This window comes from Rhipicephalus sanguineus, chromosome 1 (genome assembly GCF_013339695.2).
Source record: "Rhipicephalus sanguineus isolate Rsan-2018 chromosome 1, BIME_Rsan_1.4, whole genome shotgun sequence".
Lineage (NCBI taxonomy): Eukaryota > Metazoa > Arthropoda > Arachnida > Ixodida > Ixodidae > Rhipicephalus > Rhipicephalus sanguineus.
Genome location: NC_051176.1, coordinates 211690217 through 211700939, shown reverse-complemented (window position 1 = coordinate 211700939; position 10723 = coordinate 211690217). Strand labels below are relative to the sequence as shown.

General features: G+C 42.6%; 2 protein-coding genes across 3 annotated transcripts in view; one reads left to right on the top strand and one right to left on the bottom strand.

Annotated features, from left to right (window-relative positions):
* Positions 1 to 24: 24 nt before the first annotated feature.
* Positions 25 to 10211, bottom strand: LOC119406787 (disks large-associated protein 5). Of its 2 annotated transcripts, none has more exons than XM_049419155.1 (6): positions 10101 to 10211; positions 9824 to 9949; positions 8815 to 8975; positions 6867 to 6989; positions 964 to 1183; positions 25 to 145 (listed from the first exon to the last, which is right to left on the bottom strand). In XM_049419155.1, exons 2-6 carry the CDS (start codon positions 9939 to 9941, stop codon positions 27 to 29), a joined length of 741 nt encoding a protein of 246 aa, XP_049275112.1. In that variant the 5' UTR covers positions 9942 to 9949; positions 10101 to 10211; the 3' UTR covers positions 25 to 26. The 2 variants fall into 2 exon arrangements, with proteins under 2 accessions (XP_049275112.1, XP_037529451.1); XM_037673523.2 differs by lacking the exon at positions 10101 to 10211 and adding an exon at positions 10031 to 10049.
* Positions 10212 to 10445: 234 nt separating this feature from the next.
* Positions 10446 to 10723, top strand: part of LOC119406736 (diphosphomevalonate decarboxylase) — a 53332-nt gene continuing 53054 nt past the window's right edge. Inside the window, exon 1 of the mRNA XM_037673471.2 lies at positions 10446 to 10693. Within this exon, the coding sequence (XP_037529399.1) occupies positions 10612 to 10693 (82 nt within the window). The 5' untranslated portion in view covers positions 10446 to 10611. The remainder of the gene's footprint in view (positions 10694 to 10723) is intronic.

The following is a 10723-nucleotide window of genomic DNA, read 5'->3' as shown; positions in this document are numbered from 1 at the left end:
TTGCTTTTTGTACATCGGTGAAAACCTCAGTTATGCTGAAGCAGTGCTTTTTTTGCTGATCGTGTAACACATGCCAGTGGCGAAAAATCCCTTTGCTTCGGAGTTTTTTGAAGGCTCCTTGGTGTTCCTTGAGGGCATCTTGGTTCTGAAAAATGGAATTGGCAAATAGATATTGAACCTTTTCTGCACAACATACTAGAGCATTCAAAGCTATTGCTGTCAAGTACGCTGCACAAAAGGCATATGGTTCTAGAAAAATAAGTCTCCTGCTTATGAAGCTTAAAACAGAACGGCTGATCTGTTTCCAACATTTTAGTTCGTTGTTCCAAAGTTAAAGGGACTCTGAAGTGGAACATTATATCAATTTAAACAAGGATAGCTTCAAAACCAACTTTTTAAACTTCAAAGTCTATTGAAGGGCAGTTTTATGTTGCTGGAGCAAAACATTTTGACAAGGTGAATTGTCTCCAAACCAACAACTTTATTTTCATGCTAAAACTCCAGTAATGGTGGGTCATTGCATTTGGATATGTTTTTTGCACGTATAGGCTGCTGTCTTGACAAGAGTTCTTGAAACTTCGAAGTAAATTTACCCTTTAGGTAGTGTACATCTTTACTAGGATGGAATGGCATCACCATTGACCATCCTTGTGCATTTGCTGGCTTGGGGAGGTTTTTTTTTATTTCTATAATATCCATTAAAAGTTAAAAAAACCAAAATACCATGTAACTGTACTTAAAACTGCCGATGGCACCATTATTTGTGATCACACATTGTGAAACGTGCATGCAGCATGTCTTTATTATCATGGGCACTGATGTGCACACCAGTGACAACACGCATGAAAATGGGTTTTTGCTTTTGGACCATGCTGCTAGATTTGGTTCAGTCAAAACTATAACGAGAAACAAGTCTGTCGAAGGAAAAAAAATTGCAGAATAAGAAAAATGCTTAACACTAACTATTTTGCTTTGACCGAGCAGGGCTTGATACAAGAAAGAAGTTTGGTGCTTCGAAGAGGACAGCATTCTCTTTGTCAGCAGTTTCAGCAGGTGCTTCTTTAGTAACTGTGGTAGCCATGCGAGCTTTTGCTTCAGCAAGACGTTTTCGTGATGCTGCAATCCTTGCTTTCTGTACCTCTGTGGGCACGCATTTCGTTGCTACAGGTTTTGTGGCCTTCACCTGTGAAAGAAGACAAAGGGTCTTTGTTAATTGCCAGGCAGCAGAAGAACATTTCAACCTGCCTTGCTCCATGCAGAACAGCATAAGATCATGGGGTGCGTGTACATTAGCAGTAAATTATAGAAATAGAAAACGGTCACAGTATATGCAGACCATTCAGATATTTTTGTTAGTATTTAAATGTAAAAGATATTTGAATATAAAGACGAGATGGGCAAAGGAAAAAGACAAGCCTATAATTTGCACCTCAAAGAATGCACGCAATAGGTCTTCCAGGTGGAGAAAAACTGGTATGTACTGAATTATGGGGCTCCTGAGTCAACAATGCAGGCAAGCTTTCAGGTTCTTCCTGGATAAGACAAAGCCCCGCATATGCTATAATATTTGTACTATGCCTAATATACAGCCAAAAATATTAAACATCGTATATCTTACACCGAATGAACTTTATATTATATATATATATACACACACACACACACACACATGTACATAGGTCGGCAAACTCGCACTCGGATGGAGCCACGAGTCTGAGTGAGTGCGGGTAATATTCCGGTGAGTCTGAGTGAGTCTGTGGTGGCCACGATAACCAAGCAGCTCGCGATGCTCAAGTCAGCCAATGGCCGTGGACATTGGGGTTATGGCACGATTTGTCGAAAGAAGAGCAAGCAATTTCTAGCTGACTGAGAATTGTAAATTCCAGGTCGCATGCGGTGCTATAATGTTTGGCTCACGTGTTCTCAGTAGCCTCGACTACCAATAGGCACTATTCCCAGACCATACTGAAAAGTGTTGCAGAGCCCCTTTTAACATAGTGCAATCCAGGCGCACAGATGTCTAGTGAGCACATTATTTTATGCTAACACAAATGCAGTTTTCTTACAGACAAGACTGCTCATCTGAGGAGCTAAAGGCTGAAGATGCATGAATGACTTTAGCTTCTCACATGCAAAATAACAGGCGCACCCACGGACAGGGTATACAAATTGGGCTCATTTCATGAGTAACTGTGGAATTTCGCGTATGAAAATGAGCGAGAGGCTATCTCCAATCGCATGTATTTAATGCTTTAGTACGGCGAATTGGTGAATATTTTATAAGCCACTGCTATTGGCCAGTCTCTAACAATTCTGAAGTTTATAACCAGTCATAGTCCTTAAAACAAACATTACAAGTGCACAGCTTCTAATCGAAGCCTCTGCTTAGGTCATTGTAGTTCTACATACTGCACACCATTTAGTGGCTGCAAGCTTAAAGAGGCCATGATACCAAATTTTAGAGCTCCCTTGGAGTAAAAGAAATCGATCTGAAGGGCCAGCCTCTTTTGTTCTGTAGGCACAAAATGCAATAGCAGGAGGTATGTCATGGTGGCCATGAGTGATTTAGTTTTTTGCATGTGCTTCTTGGCAGTCAGCTTGAGGTAACTTTCGCAGGTCTCTGTTTCGGCGCTGCTTTTATTGCATGAATAAAAGTACTGCAGGTCCAATTCAAGAGACACACCTTTGCTGTGCTGTACAGTTGGGTGCCAGAGCGCGTGGAACAAGACATCTTATATAGCTTCACACTGTCTCAAAGCATACAACACAGTGGTGGCTCTACACTTCCCGATGTCACACTATCCATGACAACAAAGCAGTCGCAGTTTTGTCGTCTATATTTTAGGGGTGTGCGAATATTCAAAATTTCGAATATTTTTCTAATAGTGTTTGCTATTCGATTCAATTCGCACTGGAATTTTACTATTCGAACTTCCCAAAAACAAATACAGTCAACGTCCAATTGAAAGTGACGCCTTCAGATTTTCAATATGCTTCACCTCATCACACCTCAGTATTGCGGCAAAGCTGCCTTTCAAGCTCCGTTACGGTCGAACTTTGCCAAGACACAGTTAAATTGGAAGTGGTCCCTAGATTTTGAATATGCTTCACCTCATCGCACTCCGATATTGCGGCAAAGCTGCCTTTCTAGCTCCGTTACGGTCGAACTTTGCTAAGAGACAGTCAACGTCTGACTGGAAGTGGTTTCTCGATTTTCAATACACTTCACCTCACCACACCCCAGTATTGTGGCAAAGCTGCCTTTCAAGCTCTGCTACGGTCGCAAATGTATTAACTCAAGAAAACGCTGGTTCCAACGTGGAGATGAAAGATGCGGCAGAGTTGGGGGCTCAATTAACCCTTTGCGGTCCGTTGTCGGGCAGCGCCCGACAACGCAACACGGCCGTAGCGGTCCGCTGTCGGGCCCCGCCCGACAAGGGTGTTCGTGGTTTAAATTTTGCTGTTTTCTCACCGCGAGTCGCGCGCATTTTTTGTATACATGAAGGGCCATCTGTTGAGGAATAAGTGAGCTTTGTTTGTTGAGGTTTTACTTTTTTGACACTAGGGTGCAGCACTATGATCAGCACGGGGCCTAGAGCGTACCCACTCGCGCGCGCGGTTCGCTGAGAAGCATGGCCACGTTTTCACCGCGTGCGTTTTACGGCGGTGCTTTTAGCGAAAGCGAGGATGACTTTAGTGAGGAAGAGAATTACGTGCCTCCACCAGACAGTGATGACAGTGATTCGACAGAAGTGAGTGACGAAGACGACGACGGCGGCGGTGGAAACCTGCAGTAATAACCCTGGCCTGCACACAGGGGAATGCTTTGAGCGGTATCATACGTTGCCCAAATATCACTAAAAGAGTTGCCTGCAGAATGCAGGAGCAAAAATAAATATCCTGTGCGTTTCTCTTCCACAGCTTGTGTTTTTATTCGCGGCGCCAGAAACTGGCGAAATAGTTTCGGACCGCTAGAGCCGGAAAGTGGGTAAAGGTTTTGGACCGCAAAGGGTTAATGGTGTTTTGGGCCTGAAATTTGGGTAGGAAGTCCGAAAAATCAGAAGCCAAAGCGTTTTAGCATCCAAAATTTCAGATGTTCTTATATATCGACGTCTATGAGGCAGATTTGGAACTCCGGACTTGAAGGAAGCACACGCTTGTCCGCCACATCAGTTGGGCTTCCACAGAAGTTGAAAGAGGAGGAGAGGCTGAGGAAATGGCATCTTTGCCTATCACATGTAAAGTGTTGTCTGCAACACTTCGGTTGCACCAAATCATGTACATAAATAGAATTCGGCCTCTACATTGCCTCATTCTTGATAAGACAACTATGAAACGCCATCCCGCCAGTGCTTCATCAACCTAGCGAAAAGAAACACTTTCATGTTCCTACCTCATAAGAATATGCTTAGGAATCCTCTCCAACTTTTTTTTCTGCAATTTCGCTTCGAAGTATTAGAAAAATATTCTCGAAATATTCGATTCGCACTCACACTTCAATATTCGAATTCGCTTCGCACCCAAAGTTTTGCTATTCGCACAGCTATACTTTATTTCTAATTTCTTTCTTGAATGGTTTTGTCACATGATACAGTTTGTTCATGGTTAGTCCTAATCTTTTGCATTTATCCTCTGATGCCATCGGCGTGTGGTCACATGATTATAGGTCGCGCTTTAAAATACGTGTTTCTGCGCTAATAAAGTTAGTTATGAGAACAGCACTGGCGTTCGTGTCCCTTCTTCATCTCTGTCCTCGTATCGCACTGAATCCATCCATTATGTTCATGGGAGGGGTCTGGAGGCAGCATTTGAAATGTGTGCTTATAATGTATATATTTTTTGTATAATGTATGGTTTTTTATAATGACCCCTCTCAGTTACTGTGGTGCGTAGAGAATAGTTGGACAGCTGTGTTGTGGCCACTTGAATGCAATTAATTCAGCATGTTGTAGCGACTGCATTATAGAACGTTTTGTAGTCAATTGCAAATGTTGTAATGCCAGCACTGCTGGCAGCAAATGGCCACTGGCTGCGAAAACAAATTTTGTCAGCGGCAGGACATCATGTCCTTTCCCTTAAAAAGCCACTCGCAAAGTTTGGCCACCGCAGGTAAACATGCACACTGCACAGATAACAGGGTTACGAATGTGTCTCCAAGCATTACACCAATATAAGTCACGTGAACAGGTGAAGTGGAAATTAAAGCCCTGGCACCCTTATCTCCACAGCAGCCAGTCTTGCAAGCAGAAGCAATTTCATGGGTTCCACCTCCAGTGCACAAACAGCAATGCACTGGGGTACGGAGTGCACAATGAACCTTCAGAATGCACAGTGCAGAATACAAGAAACTAGGCTGTCTCTCTAACTATACTAGTGGCTCCCCTTTCGATTTGCAGTAGTGGGCAAGCACTATTTACTAGCTTGTAAGCAAGCCACTATATCCCACTTTGGCTTTCTACTCTGATATAGGAAAAGGTAGAAAGGAATGCCACTTGCAAAAGCTGGTTGAGGCAATAGAATTTATTGTGCAAGACATTGCCATAATATTTCAGGCTCACTGGGCATGTGCAACATATACTGCGGATTACATAGAAAGTTACAGTGGCAGTGTGCACAGACCACATATTTTGATCCAAATTCACCTCAGTCGTTTAAATTAAAAAGAAAGAGGGTAATTCGTTGCTTAGTCCCATCTTGCGCTACTGGGATCAGCTTCCTTCTTTTTGACAACTGCGCTTAGGTAGATGACATTGAGCCAAGAACATTTATTTCCAAGCAACGAATAGCACTGCATTTCAATTTGATTGTTCCAGCTCTTGCAACATGCGGCATGTTTCACTGTGGTTTTTGCGGTATGTAGCAGATGCTCAGAGGACCTAATGTGTTATATCGTATGGTAGCATATCATGCACAGTTAAAACTGTCTAATGCAAGAGAACAGGAACTGAGGAGACATTTTACAACTTGGTGATCAGTTCTCTGCAAAGAAGCTATGGCCTCAAGATCTTGGCTAACAATACGCGCTTGTATAGCCAGCTGTTGCATGCTAGCTGCAGCTATATTGTCAGCAAAACGTGCTTTATACATGCACTCTTCTGTCCTGCAAATGCAGGCAGGCAAGTAGTTTGTCTATATTTCTAGGCATCTTTTATTTTGCTCATTGTGCCAAGGCAACATTACGAAAACAAATAGAATGGCGTAGTGAAAATCGCACATGACCAAGAGGTCATCCTGTGTACATTGCATCAACTTAAAGCTGCAGCATTATGACTGCTTAAAGGGCCCCTAAACCAACTTCGATATATTTTTTTTTAACATTTCAAGTAAACGCGCACATCAAGTTCAGAATGTCGTCACTATCAACAATGCGGGCGCCCCACAAATTCCAAGAAACAATCCCTTCTCTCCGTGCCTTTCGGCATTCCTCATAGCCCTGGCGTTCACTGTGACGTCAACACGTTGTCATCTACAACACCCGTTTGTCTGCTTGCAGGTGAGGAGGAGAGACGAGCCGACGAACGGAGCATAGTGAAGGAGAGGGAAACGAGCGAGGGCGCCTTTTGTATCATCAAATGCGTGTAACTCTGCTGTTACGGCACAGTTTCGAAAAATTCTCGCGGCTACGTGTTCGTTGTAGACTCGCGCACAACTGCAACACCACAACTAAAATGCGATCTCTGGGTGGTTTAGGGGCCCTTCAATGCGGTTGCATTTGCAAGGCTTTCCATGCCAAGCGTTTTGTCCCTATTTGCTGGCACAACATACAGAGTAAAACATTTGCACTTCAGTTTTGTGTTTGCTGCATAGGTACTTGACACATGGAGGCACAGAAATGAGTATTAACTGTTGCTACTAAAACAACTCACACTTTTAGTTCCGAGTCCAACTTTCGGCATGTATGCCTTGTCAGCGTCTGCCTTTTGACCAAGTTCCCATGCATTTTCTTGCATCTTGGCAAGCTGATCAAACTTCTTGTTAACATCTTCTACCTAAAAATAGAACAGTGGTGTTGTGTATTTGAAACTTGATGCACATTACTTGTACATTTTGGTTCAGCAATTCAATACTGAAGTAGCTGTAGCAAGGCCCTTGTGCCTACTTCACAGTACTGCATGCTGAACTCGTCGCCCATAAAGAGTGGACACCTTGCTTTTTGTTCCATAGCCCTCGTTAGCAGTTCTATTGTGTGGTGCCAATGTTCTTTAGCACAAACAAGAAGACACAAGAAAAAGAGAGGACAAAGCACTACTCTTAACTGACATCTTTATTGCATCATTCCACTGTTCATAAGAAAACAGACCTAAGGAGAATGCACAGAAAACCTATCATGGAAGACATACCAAAACTGCAACTATTGTTTCCCAGCCGTAGCGGCTGCGTTTCAATGGGGGTGGAATGCAAAAACACCTATGTACCTATGTATTTAGACCGAGGTAGTCAAAATTAAAGTGGAGTCCCCTACTACTGCACACCTCATGATCATATAGTTGTTTTGGCACCTAAAACCACATTAATTTAATGTCTTTTTTAACCCTTTCCCTACCCAAGAAAAGCTGAGCTTGTCCACACAGTTTGTACTGCTCCCGCTGAAGACTAGCTGGGCGTGAACAGATGGAGCAGTACAGATTTAAAAATGTGCTCAAAGCATGCATTCTGGTCAAGAAAGGACTTCATTCTGGTAACTGGAATTAGAAAATGGCGGCCTCCACTGTGCGCAAGCGTGCCGGCAACGGCTGTGTTCAGAAGAAAGAAAAACACATGTTTGCCGAAGTTTTGTGGAATGAAGAATTTAATTTCTCCTGCCAGTGGCAGCGACTACACAGAGCAGCACATTTTCTCTAAATCATCGTATTTGGACAACGATCGTGCATCTCAACGTATCGGCAGTGGATGCCGATAGATGTAAACAAACCCCCAAGGTGCATCAAAAGTTTTTTTTTTTTTCATGGGCTCAATTGTCCCTGCATTTTATTTTTAAAATTTCAGAGACATTTACTGCACCGAAAAGTGGAAATGTTAGGGTACTTTTCGTGGTGCAGTGAAGCATCTCTGTATATTTTCAAAAAAATATTTTGCTTGTATCTTGCGAATAAAGCACATTTCAATAGTTTTTTTAGTTGTTTGAAGACACGTAGAATCAAATAGGCACAGAGAAAAAAATTTTTGTATCATTTTGGGCCAAGAAGAAACTTGGTAAGGAATGGGTTAAAGATCAACTCATGCAAAGGATTTTAAGCAAAATTCCTAGCACTACAAAGCTAAAGAAGCACTTATACATTCCGACCAAAAACTAAATAGTCTCATGCATCCGCACGCTTGAATAATGTGAAGTGCACCATAGTTTCAATGTATTTAGAGACTTGCTTGGATCACATAACTACTGTTTGGAATTTTGTTTCTTTTCAGAATCTTTAGTAAGAGTTGCTTGCTTATAAACAAGGTAATAAACAGCTCAACCCAGCATTGCATAATGTGCAATCCCCTTCCTTGTCTTGTCTTGCTTGCATTAAAGTTAACGTGGGTATGCACTAACAAGCAAGTCTCTGCATTATGCTATTGCATGGCATTTCAATGTCTTATCCATCCTTAGTACAGACCTGTTTTGAAAAAGTTGACGCCTGTTCATTGTGGGCATTTGCTATGGCATCGTAAACTGTAGTGCACAAAATTGTGGAACTTTAATTATCAAGGTGTGCAAGCCCCAGAAACGAGCTCATACTTAACACTGTTATTCACAAATTAACAGATTAATGATGTCAGGGGACCAGAGCTGGTGTATGTGGCGAGCACAAACTCTGCAAGAAAACAAAATACCTGGAAATAAACCATGTCCCAGAAACCTTGAAGGTCTTCGCAAGTAGTTTTCTTCTCTCCGAGGTTGTTCTCGCAAATGTGAATAAGTCCGGTGAACTGTGAAAACCGCTCGTTCATGAGCAACTTCGCTTGTCCTGTTGCACTCCTGATGTAACCTTGTGCTGAAAACGGGCAGTCATACTCAATTCATTTCCCATCTTACAAATACAGATGGAGGCGTTGTAGGTAACAGCTGCTGAAAGGCAGCTTGACGAGCCTACAAACTTAAAGTACAGCAGGGAGGCAGTTGTAGAAATTATACAATTCAAAACGTAAGTATTACATAATTACACAAGGATCACCGGAGAATACGCGAATCAACACTATGTACATAAGCAAACTTAAACTGAAGCCATGTTATCTAAATTCTTAGTGTGAAGTTCTTTGCGAGTACAGGTAAACAAGTCAAAATCTGTAAGAGCGTAACTTATATTCTTTCTTATTTCCGATTTAAAGAGGACACTAAGGCGATGTTTATAAAGGTTGTGTACTTTAATCACTCTAGAGTGACTAAATAACGCTGCAGTTGGACATTGGTATGGTGAGTTATAATGAATAAGAATATCGCACAAAAGTTATGGTATTGCTACAGCCGGCTCGGTATCTCAAAGCAGTAGGCTTTATCTCACCGTGTCTGGCAATAAAAGTAGTTGCAAAGTGCAATTTAGATCTTCAGTTCGTGCCCGATTGGCAGACCTTTGAATATGTCGGGCATGCACTGAATGCAAAGACGCCTAACAAGTTCTTCGTGTGCTCAAAAGAAAAACTTGTTTTCCATGTTGGGGATAGATGTTTGCTTGCCTATCTTGCGAGTGGCAAGTTCTTCGGGAATTTTCCCGAAAAACTTGCCTGGATGCGACATTTCTACACTATGTATGAAAACGGTGAGATGTAGTACTTACAGGGCTTGAACGATGCATCACTAGTGGAGATAGCATTCAATGTCAAACAACATCACCGCATTACTTACCTTCCTCGGATATATCGGGTTGGGAAGCAATGACGCCCTCCCAATGACGGCACGTGCTCGTCAAACGCTTCGTTTCTTCTTCTACTAAACCACGGAAGTGTGCTGGGGTAAGTGCCATGACTACAACTGAAAAAGCAGAAATAAAAACACAAAGGAAAATGCCACATTTGCATCGCGCGAAACCGTTACAGCAATTTAAAAACGCACCTCGGAGTAAAAGTGAACACGGCCTCCAAATTCCGCAACGGTGAAGTCGAGTCAATCGCGATACTCGCACCTTGCCACACACAACAGTCGATGCCCCAGAACACCTAAACGTGACACGTAAAAATGGCAAAATTGCACCTTCGAAGCTCCGTTCTGAATGAGCTATCGCCAGAGAATCTATGGCCACTATCGCCTCTGGTGATTGGTCCGCACTCTGTAACGGTCTCGCTAAAATTCCCGCCACTCCGCCAACTCCACTGACTCCGCTACCACATTATCACTTTTTGCCATGTCTCTAACGCCCCTTTTATAAAAATCATTTTAAAACCTAAAATTACAAGACAGTTTTTAATTATTTGTGTTTTTTAATTATATCGCTCTAAAAAAGTTTTAGCGCTTTGGTGTTTTCTCATTCTGGTCGCAAGGTGACGCCACCGTATATGTGGCACGAAAATTGACATTTCCTCGTTTGTGTGTGCCTTCTTGCGGGCGGTTTATGCCTGTGCAATGAGGAAAGGGCATATGAGTGCTTGTTTCGCGTCGTTCACTTGCATGCTGCTGTGGTTTCGGTGCTAGCCAGAATGGAACACGTAACCAAGATTAATGACGGACTGTACATGACAACCACCAAAGCGCCGGTAAACATCGCTGTAATCAAATACTGTAAGTATATGCTAATTTAGGCTACCCTTT

Excerpts from the sequence above, each read along its gene's own strand:
- LOC119406787 (XM_049419155.1), bottom strand. The coding sequence starts at position 9,941 with ATGGCACTTACCCCAGCACACTTCCGTGGTTTAGTAGAAGAAGAAACG. Across the intron at positions 8,976-9,823 it reads ACCCGATATATCCGAGGAAG|CACAAGGTTACATCAGGAGT; the intron begins GTAAGTAATGCG and ends GCCCGTTTTCAG. Across the intron at positions 6,990-8,814 it reads GGGACATGGTTTATTTCCAG|GTAGAAGATGTTAACAAGAA; the intron begins GTATTTTGTTTT and ends TTCTATTTTTAG.